Source organism: Sitophilus oryzae, unplaced genomic scaffold, assembly GCF_002938485.1.
Source record: "Sitophilus oryzae breed Bouriz unplaced genomic scaffold, Soryzae_2.0 scaffold_1899_pilon_pilon, whole genome shotgun sequence".
Taxonomy (NCBI): Eukaryota; Metazoa; Arthropoda; class Insecta; order Coleoptera; family Curculionidae; genus Sitophilus; species Sitophilus oryzae.
This window is the reverse complement of record NW_022146611.1, coordinates 236754-258375: the sequence shown is the minus strand read 5'-3', so window position 1 is coordinate 258375 and position 21622 is coordinate 236754. Positions and strand designations below refer to the sequence as shown.

The 21622-nt window shown below is 35.4% G+C and overlaps 3 protein-coding genes across 8 annotated transcripts in view; 1 reads left to right on the top strand and 2 right to left on the bottom strand.

The window, feature by feature from the left end:
- LOC115883413 (GRIP and coiled-coil domain-containing protein PFC0235w-like) overlaps positions 1-3850 on the bottom strand; it is a 32697-nt gene extending 28847 nt beyond the window's left edge. For 2 of the 3 annotated variants that reach the window (XM_030901770.1, XM_030901771.1), the window contains exon 1: positions 3492-3847. In XM_030901770.1, coding sequence (XP_030757630.1) covers positions 3492-3530 — 39 coding nt within the window. In that variant the 5' untranslated portion in view covers positions 3531-3847. Of the gene's footprint in view, positions 1-3491 lie in introns of all 3 variants that reach the window. The other variant, XM_030901772.1, reaches the window with a different exon arrangement.
- LOC115883421 (orexin receptor type 1-like) overlaps positions 1-21622 on the top strand; it is a 452630-nt gene that overhangs the window by 229401 nt on the left and 201607 nt on the right. The gene's annotated exons all lie outside the window — the stretch shown is intronic.
- Positions 13764-21622, bottom strand: part of LOC115883414 — a 31635-nt gene continuing 23776 nt past the window's right edge. For all 4 annotated transcript variants that reach the window (XR_004050377.1, XR_004050378.1, XR_004050379.1 and 1 more), the window contains one exon: positions 13764-15591. Coding sequence is in view for 1 of the 4 variants with exons in the window: in XM_030901774.1 (XP_030757634.1) it covers positions 15431-15591 (161 nt within the window). In the remaining 3 variants the exon portion in view is untranslated. The remainder of the gene's footprint in view (positions 15592-21622) is intronic.

Sequence of the window (21622 nt, the reverse complement as noted above, 5' to 3'; positions counted from 1 at the left end):
TTATTGTAAAATCGTTTGTTGCAAACTGTAGTGGTATAATGGGCCAAATACAGGTTGTAACAACATTTAGTATTTTTGTAGTTAAAAAGTTGCAAAAGTAGTTCATAGTTTTGTAGAAGGTTATGAAGGAAGTATTTAAGATCATAAACTGCATACCAAGTAATAATTCCTCAAAGATTGTAGTAAAATGTAATCTGCATGTCGTCAATATTTCCGTTCCATTACAGTAAAAATTACATCTTAACCAAAACTACAAATTGTAATGGAATCTAAATTGCTTATCGGCAATTCTTAAATATTTTTGTAGTAATAATTACTACAATACACTCTTAACCACTACCACACATTGCAGAGAAAATTTTTGCATTTAATTGTGTCTCCTAACCTCAGACCCCCTGACTCCCTTACACTGTTTATAGTCCCACTTATGAATCTTATTTTTCCCAAATTTGGCAACAATTTTGTTACACTCCACTTTTCCGAGACCGGAATATACCCTGTGGGCCCAAGCACAACATGTAGCGCAATCAATTGATGTTTGATTTGCCATTACAGCACGATCACAAATTCCACACCTATAGTACACGTCCGCCATAATTCTCCTTTCTCCTAATGATGACTTTATAAAATTGTCACAACCTGCCCGACAACGATTTCAATTACTACGGCAACAATAAGCAAATTTTACTACAATTTTTTATAGTAATATTACTACAACGTTTCCATTCGTTTTGCAATGATTGTGGCAAGAATTTGTTTACAAATATTTCTACAACACATCTCACACTACATTGCTACAACAAAACCTGAAAATATGTGACGAATAATATCCAATAATATCCATCTATCAAAGAATTAAATCGAAATTATATTACCATGGAAACGCGTTTTAATTTTTAATACCAGAATCTCCAAATTAGTGGCATAAATTAGTGGTTCCAATTTCCAATTAGCATAGAAGTCTGTTCCTTTAATTTCATTGTAAGCATTCAGAACGCCAAAATTAGCAGATGTCATTTTCTAGTAGGTAAACAAACTTTTAATTTTTCAAGGTTAACAAACTTTTAACATTTCCACTAATTATACTTAAAAATTTGCGAGAAATGTCATTTTCGCCTTTGATTATCACCCGTAAAGAGAAATTATGGTTAAAAATCAAAAGTTGATTATTTTAAAAGCTAAATATTGGGCTTTCTCTATGGATACAACTGACTACCACAAGCTGTTGTTAGGATATTCTATTAATTTAATTGTGTTTTTTACACATTGTGAATGATCGTAAACTAAAAAGTATAAAGTGTAATTGAAACCACTAATTTATTCCACTAATTGCGAGGCTCTGAATGAGGCTTAAAGCTTCTCTAATGAATTAAAATACGTAAATTCTTTGTCATATTTTGGATGTCGTCTGTCGAAACTGTCTGTCCCTTACTCGTTGGACAAGTCTTATATTAACATTCCATAAAATATACAGGATGTATTATAAAAATGAAGAATGCATGTCACTATTGATTAAAACGGAAGGTTTGTATAGTATCTCCAAAGTCAATCAGATTGCTTTGGTACCCTTAAACTATTTCTGCAGATGTGCCGACTAAAGCTTGATCTTCATGCATCCGTTATCCGACGATACGATGATACGATATTAATTTTATTGGTTGGATTTGAAGACTTTGATTGGTTAGAAACGGTTAACAAATCGAAGCCTTTAAATTCAGCCAATAAAATTAATATCGTATCATCGTATCGTCGGACAACGGATGCATGAAAATCAAGCTTAAGGCAATGCCAAAATGAAGAGTCTCAAACCATTGCAACTGACTTTAGATGTACTATAGGTACTATCATATTATTAAAAAAAATAGTGCGTCTGCGGCAATAAAATTTCGATATTTTGCTTTTTGTATGATATTCAGTTAATTGCCTTGCACAAGGCAAATATATTTTTAGAGTAACAGAAATATAAAAAGTATAAATAATAATTATAATACGAAGACACCGACCATAGAAAAGTATAATAATAATAATAATAATAGCTCCCGTGTATAGTGTTTAACGCCTTGGGAGTAGCAAGGTACAGCTTGCCATGCTAGAGCCGTTCGGTATACAAGAAAGGTAATCTGGTTAGCACTACGCTTCAACCGCCTATTGAACCTCAGGATTGTGAATCCCAAGTACTCATTTAAGGCTGGGTCGACCTAGGTACCCAAACTATTTTTATTTTAATAAAAATAGTCGGCTGATGAAATGCCGGGTGTAGGATTCGAACCCACACCTGGTAGACGAGAGCCTGTACCTCTACGCCACCGGGCACCTTCAAATTTATAATTTCAGTCTAATAACAACCATAGAAAAGTACTATTACTAAAAACAATTCAGTTTCTATCTTCTCTGATAGTTGTATACAGGGTGGTCCGAACTGTATTCCGGAAACTTCGGCAGCACATTCTGCGGATAAAAGAAGTAAAAAAGTTCGTATAAATGTATGTCCTAAATGCTTAGTGTCTGAGATACAGGGTGTAGAAGTTTCATTCTTATTTTGATTTTTTCCAAATAATTTCTGAAGTAATGTCAATATGACTCCTATTTGTAGAGGGCGCCACCTACATATTTTTAACTAGTTTGAAGAGTGATAACTTTTCGTCCGTACCTGTATAAAACTGCTGAGTATAAAAATATACATTTACGACGTTTTTTACTTAAAAAAGGTCTTTGGTGAGAATCGCTACTAGTCCTCCAGATATTTGGAATCGAAATTAACAGTTATCTGTCATCATTGACATAAATTAAACATGTTGACTAAATAGTTATTGAACCGAAATCATAAATTTGAAATGAAATAGTGGTAAAAGTTCAACAGAAACAGTTTTATCATGATTTTTTCGAAGAAAAATTTATCACTAATTTAAAAAAATAAATAGTTTCCAAATTTATCATTTCAGTTAAATAACTATCTACTCAACTTGTTTATTTTTTTGGCAATAATGAAATGTATTGACTATTTCCATTTTAAATATCTTGAGAACGGTTGCTCGTAGCAATTTTTACCAAAAGGTATTTTTACGTAAAATATCAAGGAAATGTATATTTTTTCACTCAGTAGTTTTAGACAGGTACGAACGAAAAGTTATTACTTTTCAAAACAATTGAAACGCATGTAAGTGGCACTCCCTACAAATAGGAGTCATATTGACACATCAAAATCAAATAGCTCATGTCACAAAACTCCCAGACACCAATTTTCATTCAAATATTGACGTTACTTCAAAAATTACATATTTGGAAAAAATCGAAATAAAAATGAGACTTTTACACCCTGTATCTTCAAAACTAGACAATTTAAGACATACCTTTATACGAACTTTTTTACTTATTTTTATCTGCAGAATATGCTGTCGAAATTTTCGGAATACAGTTCGTACCCCCTTGTTTAATAAAATTATTAAAATAATATTTTTTTCTATAAAAGTTAACTAGAAATTTTTACTTACCAGAACAATTTTTTTAAAAACATTCGATACAAAATTCATATTTTATCTAAATTATAACAAATACAGACGCGTAAAACTTGACCCAGAAACGTTCCAAAAATAACTTTAACCTCAAACCTTAACACTGAGAAACAAATCTCAATATTTTTCGCCGAAAACACTGAATTTAAGTATCAACCGTGACAAAATCAAACTTTTCAGGCCACAGAAATTAGCAATATCGTCTCATAATCAAATTGGGCACAGTTGATTTATCGAATTTAGTTAATTGACTGTGGCTGTAGCTGTAACGAACTTCCACGCGAATTTTTTGGAAAAATAAAAACGGTGGGTAACGCTTGTTGAATGGTGATGATCCTCGGTTCTATTTATAATTGGAAATTGGAAATAAGCGATTTAAACAATACAGCGGAAAATGTGGATTTAATATTTTTATACGCAGCTCCCGCACGTCTAGGAATCAAAATATAATATGTGTTTTGTCCTTTTAATTTTTTTTCTTTAATAAAAATGTGAAAATTATAAATAAATGAAGAAATGATTGCACAATTAATTTAAATGTACAAAAATTAATAACAAAATCTTGTACGGCAATTAGAGTTGAGCGAAACTGGGACTCTCCAGTCGCAATTGAAACTGCGATTGCGATCTTTAAATCTCAGCGACTGTAACAGTATATGACATAAATCAGAATTGATTAACGTATTCAATTGATTTGTATTCAATTCTGTTTTATAAAATATTGTATATTAACATGTCAATTTTTTCATCAAATATCTTTTATAAAAGATCTTTGACAAAGAAATTTGATAGTGTAATACTGGCCACATAGACAAAGACACTCTGAATAGAATGACATATCATATCAACTTTCTACATTTTCACATAATATGGTTTAATTGGAAATTATAACGTGCGGTTCATAACGACAATTTGACTCGAAATACAAGTGTGTGGTACTAAATTATTGGTAAAAAATGCTTTTGCTAAATATTACACTGTAATATAATAATAATAACACCACCCCCGTTCAATTTGAAAAAATTGAGATATGATTAAAAATACAATTCTTTTAAGTGGCCAAGACACGACATAAAAAACAATATACTATGTAACAGTCAAATTTCCTCGCTACGACCTCTGTGTGCTAGCTCATAAATTATCGCAAATAACTATTATTTTTGCATCATGTTTACTATAATTTTATTGCTAAATATTATTTTATTTAAAATTTTACGATTATGCAACCCGATATATACCGCGATATTATACAGCCACAGAACATTGTCACTGGATGCCACCCAGCATTAGAATTTTGTCCATCTCTCTTTATCTTTGATATCACCTGTCCGTCACTTGTCACTGTCAGATCAAATCAGATGTTTTTGGATTTATTTATCCTTTGTTTTGGTTATTGAAATTTTATAATTGTCAGATAAAATTTTATAGTTAAATCGTTTATTTTTGATGTGGATCGCAGTGTGCGATTCGTTCATTTAATTATGGGAATTTCTAAGTTAAGTTTGTTCATTGACCGGATATGAAATATGGCAGTGGAAAATATTCTAGAACATGGTTTTTTATTTATACCTTTTTGTGAGTTGGACTAGTCGAGATATATAGTTCTCTATCTATATCCTGGAGGGAGATTTCCGGTTGAAATCTGATTTTGTGAAGGAAATCGAATGCTTGCATCACTTATTCTTGTGTACCCACCGTCCGAATGTCGTTGTGAAGAACTGGCTGCCGTTTCGTGAAGCATTCTCTGTTGGTAGTTAACAGGTCTTCCTAGAGAAGGATTAAGGCTTCCGAAGCACATTTGGTCAGAGACGTGGTTGGATTTTGTTGATTTGTATGGACCGCCGACCAATTTCCGCAATGGGATTAAAATAGCCAAATTTTCCGACCGATATTCCGATTCCACGTGCCCAAGAAGTCCCCGAGAGTTCCAAGGTATGCTATAATTATTCTGCCTATTCTAAGTCAAGGCTCAACTGATTTTTATTCGTATTGTTGACTGGTTTTCGACTTTTCCACGCCTACGTAGTGTAGAAAGATTAGTTGAGTGTTATCTTTCTTAAATCTTATTTGGTTGTTCGTAATTGTAGAGCAAGAAGACCGATCCAGACCGTAGCACAGAACAGTCTAGAATTCCATCCGTTCCTGTTGTCCGTGTAGAGGTACTCGTTGGACATCATTAAACCTCGTTGAGGTAAAGTTCAGATTTGATTAGTCCTTCTTTATTACCTTTATTAACTCCTACACGTTGTGCTAGTCCTTGTTCTATAATTGAGGCTCTTTTCTAAGACAACCAATATTATTTAGGGTTTTTTATGTTCACCAATTGAAACCTCAACAACTTGCCTTTACTCTGCACGTCTGCTGTCAATTGTGGGCTCCAGTGACACCGAGCTGCTGTATACCGCCGTAGCAACCCTGTAGCTATACGCCGTAGCTCAGCCCGAGAAGTTTTCAAGTATATCACATCGAGTAGAGTAAGACTGTTTAGATATCAGTTAGATTTAGTTTGCTATTTGTATTCCACCCTTAGAGTATACTTAGTTTAAGTTAAGGGGGATGACGTCTTAGTTTTAGTATAGCTTAGACCATTTTCATTTTTTTTTTATTTATTCTTATCGATTTAAACTTTACTTCATTTCATATACATTTCATCATTTTCTTTATACCTTTAACCTTTTTGATATTTCAATAAATTGCTTAAAAAGCGAAAATGTCAAATGTTGCCATATGATATGCCATTCTATTCAGAGTGTCGTTTTCTATCGAATAAATTTAAAAAATACGAAGGGAGCCATTTAAAAATCAATTGTAGTAATTTCCGGTGAAACAGGAAGTGGCCAAAAACAATTAATTGAATACATCAATCACTCTTATTTTATGTCATATTATACTAACGTAACAAATCTCGATTTTTTTTATCAGAAAAAAATAAAAAAGTTATAGGTGTGAACCACTCTTGAAAAACATCCGGTATATTATAATCGTGGTCCTAGAAAAATAATACCTTCTCTATGAATAAATAATATCACAGAGAAAATTCAATCGCAGTTTAGTATAAAATTATTCAATAGACCACAAAATTGAATTCGCAACAATATCGCAAATCGCAACTCTTACAAATTCAAACTCGCAGATAGAAATAGCGATCCAAGTTTACAAAATCACAATCGCAGCAAAGTCGCAATTCGCAACAAACTCGCAAATCGCAGCTATAGTACTACTGGTTGCCTAAATTGAAACTCGCAAATAGAAGAAATCGTAATCGCAGTTTCATATGAGAGCCAATCGCAGGTTGCGATTGCTATTTTAACATCGATGCGAAAAGATAAATTTGCGATTTTTTGCTATCTCTAACGACAATAACCAGGTTCTACAATTAAACACAACGTCGGTTCTTCCAAAAAACTACCGCTTCAGTTGCGTTCTTTGCGTTTATAAGTAATCTTTATGTTCATTAATACGAACGTTTAAAAATCCAGATATTTTACCAATAATAGAATTTCTCACGATAGAGTTTATAAGCGTAGCTAGGTTGTAATTTAGAGTGGAGCAAAAAATGTCTAAGTAGTTACCAATATATGTCTTCTTATCGATCTTACCATATACGCTACTCAACAAAACAGTAACTTTATTTTAAAAGCAGCCTGGTTGGGATCTGGTTAAATTTTGCCAGAAGCAAAAAATAAATATGAAAAATGCTCATTTCAAATTTATTTTTTGCTTCTTCGGCCAATCTGAATTGCATCTATAAGTCTTTAGTCATGACTATGTTGATATTGGTGTATCATTATCATCATCATTTTCAGCTTCTTCAACCATTTCCAATTATGGTGGAGTTTCCCTCACATATTTAGTTACTCTCTTTGTAGTTGGACCCATTGTTGTCTATTATTGGCTATGCAAGCCCAAGTTATTCCAGCTAATTTCCTTATATCATGATCCCAACACAAGTTTGGTCTTCCTCTAGATATCTTGATTCCTCGTGGATAACATGCTGTAATTTTTGTAGTCCATCTGTTATCTGTCTACTTTCCAGGTGTCCTGCCCATTGCCACTTGAGGGACTTGATTCTGTAGATGGCATCCATTACCTAGGTCTTTTGTCTTATTTACTCTATTTTTTAAAGCCTCTCTTGGTTATTTCCAGCATATTTCGTTCCATTGAACGTTGTGCGACCTGCAGTTTCCTTATAACGTCCGTTTTAAGTGCCCAGGAATCATTCAAGGATTGCGGGAATAACATAATCTGCCTATTTCCACAAGCCGAAGTAGCTAAAATCATCAATAAAGTGTGGTGCTGAGAACTACGTATAAGTATTTCAAAAAAATCTACAATGAGTTTTGGTAGCGTACAAATCATCAGTCTTTTAAATAAGAGCTTTTTTAGGGTGTACTTAACGTCCCTTGTAAAAATCTGACGCACTCGAATTATTTTTTCATTATCTTTACTCATTTTCTACCCCTTCGTATGGCCAACCCCAACATACAAACAAGCCCCTTCCTTTGTCAGAAACATGTGCGGACCCATGTACTATTAATATCTATATCTGAAACGCCCAAATATTTCTTTGTAACTGTGTTTTTTTTTATTTTTGAAAACCGGTACACGCTCCCTCCACCAGTAAATGGACATACATCATATAACCTTTCTTTAATTTTAGCATCTAATTTTCACAATATGTACAATAGGTTTCCACGACGCCGACCGACGCGACGCTCGAGTAAATTAAAATAATAAATCGAAAAAAAAAGACTTTAACCCCCTTGCGATTCAGAGCCTCGCAGTGACATAGGTATTATGTGCTCTGCTGTTTCAGGATATTTATCGCAGAGTCTGCAGCAAAGACCTCCTTGATACAGGTTGAACTTGTTCAGGTAACACTTGACAGCCATGTGTCCTGTCAAGAGGCCTGTTGTAATCCGCACTTTACCAAGGGCCACCATACCAAGGATGCATATGATACTGAACGCCTCACTACGGCATCGTTTTACGTCTTGGTGCAATTTTGTGACGTTTGAAAAAAAAAGGTACTTTTGTATTAACCTTTGTATACCATATCTTATCGATAATCTTTATCGATTTCCCAAATTTGTGACAAATAAAATATTGTTAACAAACTGTCATGAACACGTGCCCTGACTAAAAAACAACTACTACGTCAGGAGATAAATGCTGAATAAATAAACACTAATATGGGGAGAAAAGGAAAACCTTATCCAAATCTAAAAGTCAATAAAAATGACGTATCACGATATTTAACTAGGTTTCAAGGATCACGATAAACTTTATTTTTGTTGACAATTAATTTAAATAATTAATTTGAACAAAATAAAAACACTTTAATAACACTCTAGATATTCCGTATATTTTTCTCTAAAAACTTACTTTTTTAGATTTTCGTTTTAAAACTTCTAAAATAGATTTTAAAGTGAAAATTTCCCTCTTATTTTCGATTTTCAAGCATCTAAAATAGGTGATTTATTTTATTTTACACAAAGTTAGTTGTTTAAACAGAATCGCATTGAATATATTGCGGAGTTACATATTATAGTATAAAATTATTATTAAAGAGGTTATTTATTAACAAATTTGCAAAATAAAAATGTGTCTTTACCATTAATTAATTCTGCATAAAAAAGATGTATATTTTAGTTTTTATTTACAATGTTGTCCAAATTACAATCAATTACAGATTTGGCCCCATATTCTGCAGATAAAAATAAGTAAAATGTCCTAAAATGCTTCGTTTTTGTGTCCTAAAATGCTTCGTAAGTTAGTAAGTACTTTATACTTTGGCATTAGATAATACAAGGATAATACATACTAATTTCATTTTCGACTTGACTATTTCCGAACAATAGTATATTGTTTTATTAGGAGTAAAAATTATACTTTTTTGACGATGCTGTACCTGTAAAGGACTCTTCCAACGTTACCGGGGAAGCACAAAAATTACGTTTTTACTCCGAATAGAACATACTATTTATTTAAAACATTACAAATAATTTTCTAATCAATTTCAAACATTGCAAATAATATGAACAGTAATCGAGCAACAATTTTGTACACTCCTTGAATTTGACATTTAATATCAGTTTAATAGTATATTTTTGTACTTTTGTGCTTAGGCGTAACAGTGCTTTTCTTTTATGCCTAGGCGTTAAAATGACAAAAGTTAATATTTTTGAGATGTTTGAAAAAAAATCCTTTTGATCTGAAGCTAGCTACTTTTTTTGTAGAATAAATTAGTGACCGATGTGGAAAAATTACACGCGCCGTAGAATTGTTAATGTTATCGGTATCGGGCAGAGTTATAAAGATTTAGCCATTTAGGATAGGACTTTAATTGGAAATAAGTTCTAGTCATTTGGAAATCCGATTTAAATATTGTTTTGAATTAAAATCAAAAAAATCTGATTTAAATAAAAAAAAATCGATTTAAATAAAAAAAATCTAGTTTTTTTGATTTTTTAAAAAAATCATGATTTTTTCCAACCCTGATTAAAACTGTTTAATTGATAGTTATAATAAGTCTAAAAAGTTTACTTAATTTAACAAATAAGTCATTACTTACATAAACACAATATTGTATTTTTAATAATATGGAACTTTTTTCATAAGGTAAAGATTTAGTTTGTATAACACTTCGTAGAGATATATAAAACAAGAAACGTAGGATATATAACTTGTTCAATATATTTTGTATTAAAAAAGTTTAGAAGGATGATTCATAAAAATCTTATAAGCTCCATATTTCTTCAACCATTTTGATATTGGATAAAGTTTCTGGCGAGTTTGCATGTTGTTAGAGCTAGAATGAACTCTGGATTGTAAAATTTTGCAGTGGACATAATATCTAGAAGCATACCGCTTCAATATGCAGCCATATAAGACTATATATTGAGAAAAACCTTTCTTCAAAAAATGGGTTATACTTCATACACATATTTTTAAACAAATAGGTATATTTTTATACCTGGTGCGTCTCAAAAGTGGCTCACCCCTATAAGTTTTTTATTTTTTTTAGATAAAAAAACGAGATTTGGTATGTTAGTATATGACATAAATTAGGATTGATTGACGTATTCAATTGTTTTCGGTCACTTCCTTTTTCACCGCAAATGACTACAACTTTTGATTTTTAAATAGCACCCTCGGTATTTTTTTACTCTATTCGACAGAAAATGACATTCTGAATAGAATGACGTATCATATGTGAACTTTTGACATATTCGCTCAAAAACAAGTTGTATTTTAAATTTCAATCTAAAGTGTTAAAGACACTAATTTTTAATCACGGAGCCTGATAAAAATATATTTGATCGTCTAATGTTTTTAGTTTCTTGTCTTGGCCGGTTAAAAGATGACCAAATCGTATTTTTAATCATATCTCAATTTTTTCAAATGGAACGAGGGTGGCTGATTAGCAAATTTGGAAAAAGCATTTTTTACAAATAATTTGATACCGCACACTTGGTATTTCGAGTCAAATTATCGTTATGAACCGCATGTTATAATTTCTGATAAACCATATGCGAAAATGTCAAAAGTTGACATATGATATGTCATTCTATTCAAAGTGTCATTTTCTATCAAATAAAGCAAAAAAATACCGAGGGTGATATTTAAAAATCAAAAGTTGTAGTCATTTCCGGTCAAACCGGAAGTAACTGAAAACAATTGAGTATGTCAATCAATCATAATTTATGTCATATACTAACATACCAAATCTCGTCATTTTATCTTAAAAAATAAAAAAGTTATAGGGGTAGGCTACTTTTGAAATGCACCCGGTCATGGTCCCATGCATGTCCGGATTTTTAAAATGTCCAGGGTCCAGATTTGGAAAAGCTCCGGGAAGCATATTCGGACACATTAGCCGCTCGGGAAAGTTCGGGTGCTGCGTAAAGTACCGACGTATTAGACTAATACGTCGGCGATTTACGATGTGCTCAAAATATTGTTTCTTTTTTCGCAAATTTGTAAATCGGATTAATTTGATCTGAGTCTGTAATGTGTATTCGTAAATTTTTATCACCAATCAGTAATCGTCTGTAGTTGGTTTTCATTATTTTCTAGTGATTAGCATATTTCGAGCAGATTGCTAATTCAAAAACATGGATTTTAAGACATTACCAGCTGTACCTGATAAATAAATAGCCTCCAATAAACTGAGATTGCAGATTACTGATAAAAACAAATTTTAGATACGTTGCTTTTTGCAGTGAAACTAAATAATAACAGTAATGTTATTAATGTTTCATTAATACAAAATAAATAGTAATAGCACAGATAGCATCCTTTTTTTATACTGCGCAAAAGACTTGTGCACTTTCATGTCAATGCTAAATATACCATACGATGTAAAAAAACGACGTCATATTTCTTATTTTAAATGGAATACACCGTATTTAATTTTAGTATTAAAGATAATTTCTGTTCAAGTCTATTTTTTATCATTTTTTATCATTTTCTAACAGTTCTCGATATGTAACCTATACTGTAATGCAATATGCAGTTAACAGTATTTCGTTTTCGTAAGTCACCGACGCATAAGGGTTGGGACTAGTCTAATACGTCGGTACTTTATCAACCGTTCGTCGCCGGTCCCGATCTAATCCGAACGGCTAATGTGTCAGCGAATTCCGAATATGCGTCCGGGAAACCTGGCCGCAAAAACAATTTAATCTCTTTTTTAGTGTATATGTTACCGGTAGTACGCGAAATTAGTTAAATTGCGAATTATCTAAATGCAATGAATAAAACCCGAATATGTGTAAGCGGCCCATACATTATCAAACAAACGGTGCAACACAACGTGCTGCACCACAACACATGGTGTAACACAACGCTGTTGCACAATGAGTTGCCAGATGCGTGTGTGATGCAGTTTGTGCAATTGTTGCATCGCTTTGTTGCGCAATTTATTTGATAATGTATGGTCCGTTGAATAAGTTGTGCAACGCAGCGTTGCGCGTCGCTTTGTTGCGCAATTTGTTTGATAATGTATGGTCCGTTGAATCAGTTGTGCAACGCAGCGTTGCATGCGCATCGCTTTGTTGCGCAATTTGTTTGATAATGTATGGTCCGTTGAATCAGTTGTGCAACGCAGCGTTGCACATCGCTTTGTTGCACAATTTGTTTGATAATGTATGGGCCGCTTTCGTTTCGCATATTATCCACCGCAAACATGTAAAAACGCGAATTACCCAAGAGCAACCATATAAAACGTTTATTGTGTTTAGTATTGTATCTTTTGTCAACAAGGGCAGCAATATACCGCATGGTCGAAAAAAAAACAGTGTCAAAGACGGTTGGAGAATGACAATCGATGATAATTTTGTCAACGTCATTTACTAAAATTGACATAAAACTTGTCAAAAATTAACACTAATTATAGGAAGATTAAAAAATGATAGAACGTTTTCAGACGCACGAATCTATTTCGTAATTTTTTTTCTCGAATTTTGAACTACAGCATTTAAAAATAATTTTAACTTAATATAAAATTAAATTACAATCTTCATAAGGTCGACTGGCAGTGAGCGCCATTAAAAAATATAGAACAGTACGGGTCAAGTAAATTACCTCTAGGATTTGACCTCGCCAAAATTATCATCGATTGTCATTCTGCAGCCGTCTTTGACACCGTTTTTTTCAATAATATGATAGAAAGCTTAAACAAGATGCGTTTTAATGAAGACTTTTTTAAAATCGCAGTTACAAAAAGTGATAAAATCGGCTATTTAAACTGTGATGGTTTTAAGAACATAATTGAATGTGTTAAGCAGGCAAAAATATGTTATGTAATTCAAGCCTATCCTGTTGTAATAAGCAGTATGTGGTTGAAGTAGGTACGCATCTGCTTGATTTTTGTTTTATTTTTAAAACTGGAGAAAAATTGCTGAGCCACAGGCTCGGCTGGCAAAGATTTGTTAGTTGAAGTTTACAAAATGAATGTTGCAATTTATATAATAAAATTGCATCTCATCACCTGCTTAGCAGATATAACCAATCATATTGTATAATTCGCGTTCTAACCGGATAATTCGGGAATTAACTAATTTCGCGTATTACACGTAACATATATAACGTATAATCAAAAATATAACGACCACACTATTTTTCGTATAAAATATCATCGAATGTCATTTCTAAGGTAGTTGTTAAACTACCTTAACATTAACCATTTCTTCAAATCATGCGGTGTATGCTTTTTTACTACTACAATTTAAATAAAAGAAAACATAATTCACATCGAATTTTATTAAATCAATTAATTTTATTATTGACATGCATAACACATATATACACATACATACAAGGTAAGTCTTAAATAGAAGCAAATTTTTTCAGGGTTGGTAGATATCCATAAAAGAAACATTATTTTCTTTGCCATTTTTCAAAAAAGTCCATAATAACCGAGATATTTTACATTGAAAATTTCCAAAAAATTGATTTTTCGAAAAAAAAAATTAGAATCTTTTCTGCGTTTTCTTTCTTGTAAATTTAATCTACTACACCTGTGTTGTCATATTATAAAAATATTATGTTTTTAAGTAAAAATTAAAAAATCCAAAAAATTGTTCAAAAAATTGCAAATTGTCATTTTTTTTCGCGAAAAAACTCATTGACGTGTTTTTGGGATCTAAATATACTACCCCCAAAAATAGTTGCACTTATTTGAGACTCACCCTGTATAATATTTTTTACTATATAGTTTTAACATTAATTACAAGACTTTGATATAAATATAAAATTTAGATGCAATACATCAGTAAAAAAGTGGCACATAAACTACATACATATCATACAATAATTATAATTATTATGTCTAATACATATAGAACACAACAAAGATTAAAAAATAATCTCTGACTTGCTTATTTAGTTATTATGACTTTCACTAATATGTTTAGTTAAATAATGAAAAGTTTATACAGGGTGTTTTTTAATGACATGCAATGACATTTAAAGGGGTGATTCCTCGACTTATTCTAAGAAAAGAACTTTGTATGAATGTGTGTCCTAAATAAACTTTTGAAATGGACAGGGTGGTCAATTTTTCTATTTTTTTAATAACTCCGGTGTTATAGATATCTTTATGAAACTTGGTACACGTTTTCTATGCATCAAAATGCCTATTTTGATGTACAAACAATTTTATTTTTTCCAACGAATGGCGTCTATGCGAGTTTTCCACTGAACATTTTTGGAAAAATGGTACGCCACTGATATCTCTTAGAATAAAAATTATTTTCAAAATCTTCATTCATTTCTAAACAATTTTCATCTGCTAATTTTTTCGTCAGACGGATAGTTTTTGCTTAAAAAAATAAAAGGTCATTTTACTTCGGGGTCAAATCGCTAAAAGTCTGATGTGGTGATTGATATGTGGAAATAGTTATTGCATCGGATGAATGGAAATTAAGCAAAATTAATAAACAAAAAAGTTGGTATACTAAAAAAAAGCTTCATGAATAGAATACGTGTATGAAATTTCATAAAGATAATTATAATAATCTCAGAGTTATTTTTTTATATTTTTACCACCCCGTAACTCGAAAGTTAAGATGTTTAGGACATACAATCATATGAGGTTTTTTCTTAAAATAGTTCCAAGAATCGCCACCTTAAATATTAGGTCGTTAAGGAACACCCTGCATAAACGACACATTCAAGTAAAAGAGAATTATAAGAAATATTCGTTCTAGGAAGAAATTAATAATAATCAGTGCATTTGATTTTTATTATTGGTAATAAAAATGATATATAATTAATTATTATTAAATAATGTTTCCAGAATTTTAAATAAAATGTTTTGCGACTATAGCATAAGTGCAAAGTTCAGAGATGAATCTAAAATTGTATAATTTATAATAGTTTTTTAAATAATACCTTAATATGTAATAAAATTTCTAAAACTTCTGTGTAACTGTAATATTACTAGGTACAACATTATTACAGTGTGTATGATTTTGGGTAACCATGTATGTAGTTCTAGGTACGTGATTTGGTCTCCTAAGATCGTTTTGTAATTCAATGTTTGTGACGATATTGTCGAGGCTCTGACTGCGTTCTAAAATTACAGAAAAAAATATATTAGCTACAACTTCATTTATATGATGTTTGTAATAGTATACTATGTTTGTAACAATTGTTTGGTCATTACTATATTAAACCAAGATTTAGAATCAAATAAGATGTAGAATAAACTGCTAAACACTAGAAGAAGAACACTTTCCAATAAAGGTGAGTTTCATTAAAGAAGCGTATACCTAAAAACTAAAGAGTTTGACATATTTCACATTTTGTGAAAATGTAGAGTAAATTTTAAATTTACTCTACATTTAGTAACAACCTAAATTTTAGTTGACCTTGTATAGCCTGATATTTAATTACAGTAACTTCTGTTTGTTAAACCAAATTGAAATTTGGCAAGCAAAGTTATGCAGGGTGAGACAAAATTAATGTGGATCATTAGTTACTTTTAAAAGCACGTTACTCCTTTATTTTAAATGGAACACCCAGTATATTTTTCCGGTGTTCAGTGGGGAATTTATATATCTTCAAAATATTATTAAGGCTGCTTGCCCCCCAGACAAAGATTTTCCTAGATATTTTAATTTTTATATGATTTTGCGTCAGTAGACCTTTATTATTGTTACGTTTTTCGTTGGTTCCGTGTGGATAGAAAGTCACAATTTATTTAAACACTATTTATTTAACACTAATTAACAAAAACAATAACGATAAAAGACTTATAGAACTATTTACAAACGATTTATAACTAAGAATTTATTTTGAATTTTTGGCGCGTCAACTGCACTGGTATATTTATAACTGTCCTCTCTAGGCCACTGCCGCCGGCTTTTATACCGACAGGTAAAAGAAATCTAGAATAGTCCAAAGATCGTTAGGCGCATAGAGAAGGTTTTCGAATGTTCTCGTATGTACTAGTCCATTCTAGTGGGTCTCGATTCTTCTCGAACGAATGAATCATTGCGGTGTCTATGCGATGTTAAGGTCATCCGAGGGCGGGCCATATTGTGAGGTTAGGTCGAGTCCAACTCGCGGCTCGCAACACTGCCCCCTTCTTAGGCACATGCTGGTCCCGAGATGTATACGGTGAATGAAGGTATTTGCAAAGCTGGCCCCTGGTACATTGCGAAGTCTGGTAGAAATAGCAGTCTACAGTTTTCTCTCCCGATCTCAGCTTTGGGTTGTAGCAGCAAACGAGGATCTCGATTCCCGTAAATCTGAACAAGACTTCAATCATGTTCCGGATTGTACGCCAACTCAAACCATCGAGTCCACACGCCAGCTTCGGAATGGCTAATCGTGCAATGTTGTTGTTTAGCAGGGCTTCTCTCAGTTCAATCAGGGTCTTCCATAGATTGAGATAAGTCGGCTTACTCGGGGACCATTCCTTGGTGACCAGGTAGAAGATGTGCCTTGCTTGACCATGTGCATTGTCGGTTAGCCTCAAGACGCTTCCAACCTCTGGATCCTGTCGGCGTAGTTCTCCGACACGCCCAAACTTCTCATTGAACGTCGCAGCGATTCCTCTGGACATCCGCAAATCTCGAGCCACACAATGAGCGAGCGAATAATCAGGAGGCACGGAAAAGAGGTCTCGTTGATCTTCTTTGGTTACACCATAGCGAGCCTTCTCACTGCTGTTGTATCGGGCCATGAAATCGTCAAAGGACATCTCCGAATCAGGGGGATCAAAGCTGCAGGTTCTCACGGTCCCAGCACGATCTTCTATTTCGCCTTGGTAGGGGCTCAAACGGTTGAAATGGACTACCCTCGGTTTTCCTTTTGGCAATTTTCTGATACGGTATACGACGTCATTAATTCTATCCATGACTTCGTATGGCCCTTCCCACGAGGATTGTAGCTTCGGAGATAACCCACGACGTCTCTGCGGGTTATATAGCCACACCAACTTCCCTGGTTGGTATCCTCCATGCTCAGCTTGAATGTCGTAGTGTTCCTTCATTCGGTCACTAGCACTTTGAATATTTAGGCGGACTCTCTGATGAATGTCGTCCATCCTTTGACGTAGTGTGTGGACATAATCTTCTCCGGCGACTTCTTCTCCCGGTCGGCAACCAAATTTCAGATCACAGGGTAGGCGCACTTCCCGTCCCATAACGATGCTGGCTGGAGTTTGCCCTGTAGATTCTTGGACGGATGAACGGTAGGCCAACAGGAACAGGTGAAGAAATTTGTCCCAGTCTCTTTGGTGGTCAGAGACTACTTTGGCCAGATAACGGTTGATAGTTCTGTTCATGCGTTCAACCATCCCATCGGATTGTGGATGTAGAGCAGTCGTCCTGGTCTTGCGGATGTTCAGGACTTCACAGACGCCTTGGAACAGATTGGACTCAAAGTTTCTTCCCTGATCTGAATGAAGCTCCATGGGAACACCAAACCTGCAGATCCATTCTTTAACAAGGGCATCAGCAATCGTGGACGCTTCTTGATTTGGCAACGCGTAGGCCTCGACCCATTTGCTGAAGTAATCCATTACTACCACAATGTATTTGTTGCCATCGTTCGTCTCCGGGAAAGGACCAGCCACGTCGATCGCTATTCGTTCGAAGGGACTACCAACATTGTACTGGCGCATAGGGGCTTTACCACGCTTTTGTGGCCCATTAATGGCTGCGCAAATGTCACATTTCTTACACCAGGCCCTCACATCTTCTTTGCAGTTCACCCAGTAGAACCGTTCACGCAGCTTGCCAAGTGTCTTGGTAACACCAAGATGTCTCCGCTGGTTCCATTGTGAACTTCCTCCAAGACTTCTGAGACCCTCTTCTTTGGAATGACGATCTGCCTTCTCTCTTCTTGTCCCTCCGGTCTCTCGATCACACGGCGAAGTAGTCCGTTATCTATTACCAAGGAATTCCACTGGGCCCAGTACGACTTTACGTTCGGCGAATATCTGCAAACTTCTTCCCACGTTGGTCTTTGGCCTGTGTTTTTCCAGTTAATTACTAAACCTAATTCCTGGTCACTGGTTTGGTCATTTGCAAGATCTTCGGGTTGCCAACTATCATTAACCACAGTTGTTCTTAGGAATTTCACTTCTTTCTCTTCTGCTCGGGAACAATGCTTACAGTCCTTAGCGCAAGGTCTTCTGGAAAGTGCGTCGGCATTTCGATGGATTGCCCCAGCTCGATGTTCTGTGTCGAAGTCAAATTCTTGTAATCGTTCAATCCATCTAGCTACCTGCCCTTCAGGATTCTTAAACTGCAACAGCCATTTCAAAGCAGCATGGTCTGTTCTTAACAAGAACTTTCTTCCATAGAGATACTTGTAGAAGTGTTCCACTGCTTTAACTACTGCTAGTAATTCTCGTCTGGTTACACAGTAGTTCCTTTCCGGTTTTGACAAGGTCTTACTAAAATAACCAATGACTTTTTCTTGACCATCCTGGATCTGAGACAGAACAGCGCCTAATGCAACATTGCTAGCGTCGGTATCCAATATAAAGTTTCCGTTGCCAAGAGGGTAGCTAAGTATGGGCGCACTAGTCAGGGCCTTCTTCAATTTTCGGAATGCCTCGTCAGAATCTGAGTCCCAAGAGAAACGCCTCTCGCCTTCGGTAAGTCTGGTCAATGGTTTTGCGATGGTGGCGAAACCCTGTACATAGCGTCGATAGTATGTGCATAGTCCCAAAAGCTTCGTAGTTCATGTTTATCTTTAGGTATCGGCCACTCTTCCACTGTCTTGGTCTTCTGTGGATCTACCGCAACTCCTTGGGAGGAGACTACATGGCCCAAGTAGTGTACCTTTTCTTGACACAGATGACATTTCATGGGGCTAAGTTTCAAACCAGAACTCCCTAGTCGCTTGAACTTCTTCCAAATTCTTCAGATGATGGTCAAAGGATTTCCCAACCACTATGATGTCATCCAGGTACACTAAACAGGTAGTCCAGGATAGTCCCTTTAACACAGACTCCATTAGTCTCTCAAAGGTAGCTGGCGCGTTGCACAATCCAAAAGGCATGACGGTAAATTGCCACAGTCCGGAGCCCACCGAGAACGCTGTCTTCTCTCTGTCTTTCGGCGCCATGTCGACTTGCCAATATCCACTCTTCAGATCTAACGTAGAGAATATCGTTGACCCCGCCAGTGTGTCTAGAGTATCGTCTATCCTCGGCAGGGGATAGCTATCCTTCTTGGTAACATTATTGAGCTGCCGATAATCAACACAGAACCTGGTGGTACCGTCTTTCTTCTTTACTAGTACTACCGGCGATGTCCACGGGCTGTTAGATGGTTCGATGACACCCTCTTCTTTCATTTCTCGAAGGATTTTGTCAGCTTCTTCACGTTTGGCGAGCGGAAGTCTTCTCGGATTTTGTTTGATTGGTCGTGCATCTCCGGTGTCAATTTTATGTTGTACTAAATTGGTACGACCTCTATCTCCTGCTTCTCCTTTATCAAACACGTCTTGATACTTGATTATTAGGTTTCTCAATTTTCTACTATTTTCGGGAGATAATCCTTTAACGTTTACTAACTCCTTCACCATTTTGTCCGGAATTTTTGAAGTCGAAACTTTGGAGGCTTCCACGCTTCGAATGACTGAGGAGACCGAACAACAGTACCCTAACAGGGTTCCCTTCTTCAAGGATACAGAATAATAATTCGTGTTCATTACTCTCACCGGTACAGTCTTCTTCGCTCGTAGCAGGGCTTTTCCAACAGCGATCCCTCGTCCTATTTCGCTGTCATGGTTCCTTGGCTCCAACAGAATAATACTCCCATTATTCATTTTACCTTCCAGGCAACCATCCAAAAATATCTCACAACGCTCAGGGATCGAAACATCTTCTGCTACCACCACGCGAAGCGTCTCCTCACATTTTCGATGTAGAACCACTTCTTCTTCATTTATTTTCAAAATTCCCTGTTTGAAGTTTAGTTCAAAACCTTTAGTGGTCATAATGTCCATTCCGAGAATAAGTTCATCTTCGATACCTGCTACTAATACTGGATGTTCAAAACTGGTGCTCCCAATAACAAAATTAAGGTTTACTTCTCCATGGGCAGCAGCGGAGCCCCCCGTAGCAGTACGTAGTCGCCATTGTGTTGTTTTAACCTTCTTCGATGTTTTAAGAATGTCCGGTCTGATGATAGTTTTCGTCGCACCTGTATCCAACAGCATGGTCCGGAACTCTCCATCAACAAAACCATCCACAAAAATGCTGTTGAATTTGTGTTGTAGCGAGGCGACTTGAGCAGTTTTCGTTGGGGCATGTTGGGTACAGGTCGACGTGTGCCCCTTCATTTCGACCCTTAGTAGTTTTCCGACCTCGACGAAGCCGGTTCTTCGTTCTTCTCCTTACAACGGCTTCGCACGTGTCCCACCTGTCCGCAGTTCCAGCAACGAATCGGTCCCTTCTTGCCCATGTACTGGTCCATTACCTTCCGAACAATCCCTTCCACGGATTCGTCGGAACATTCGTCGATGGCCCGTACTCTTCCTAAAGACCGAGAACTTTGTTTCGCGGCCTCAAATTCTAGGGCACGTGCTAAAGCATCCACCAAGTGCGTTGGGTGGGCTAGGAGAAGTGCTTGTCTTGTCTCGTTGTCACGTAAGCCGTCGGAGAATGCCTGTACTGCCAACCGTTCCATAACATTCTCTGGCGTAGCAGGGTACGCAAGGCGAACGAGGCGGGCTACGTCGGCTTCAAACTCATTTGACTTTTGAATGCGATTTTTTAGCTGGGAATGATAGACATGTTCCAAATGAGCTTGGCCGTACCTCATTTCTAAATGTCGTACCAATTGTTGATAATCTCCCTGTTCCGATGGTGACAGTGTCTGCAGGATATCAGTCGCATCTCCCCGCAGTGCGACAGTCAAAGCGGTAGCCTTTTCAGCGATTGTCCATCCGTTCGCTCTCGCAGCGGCCTCAAACTGGCAAAAATAATTGGCCCAAGCGGTTTTTCCGTCAAACTGTGGAGGTTTTATAACTGATTTTGAGGCATACCAATTTTCGACTAGTTTCGGTCCCTCCGATGTTTCTTGACATTTTGGTGAATTTGCCTTTGCTATTTCTTGTTTTAAAATTTCGATTTTTCT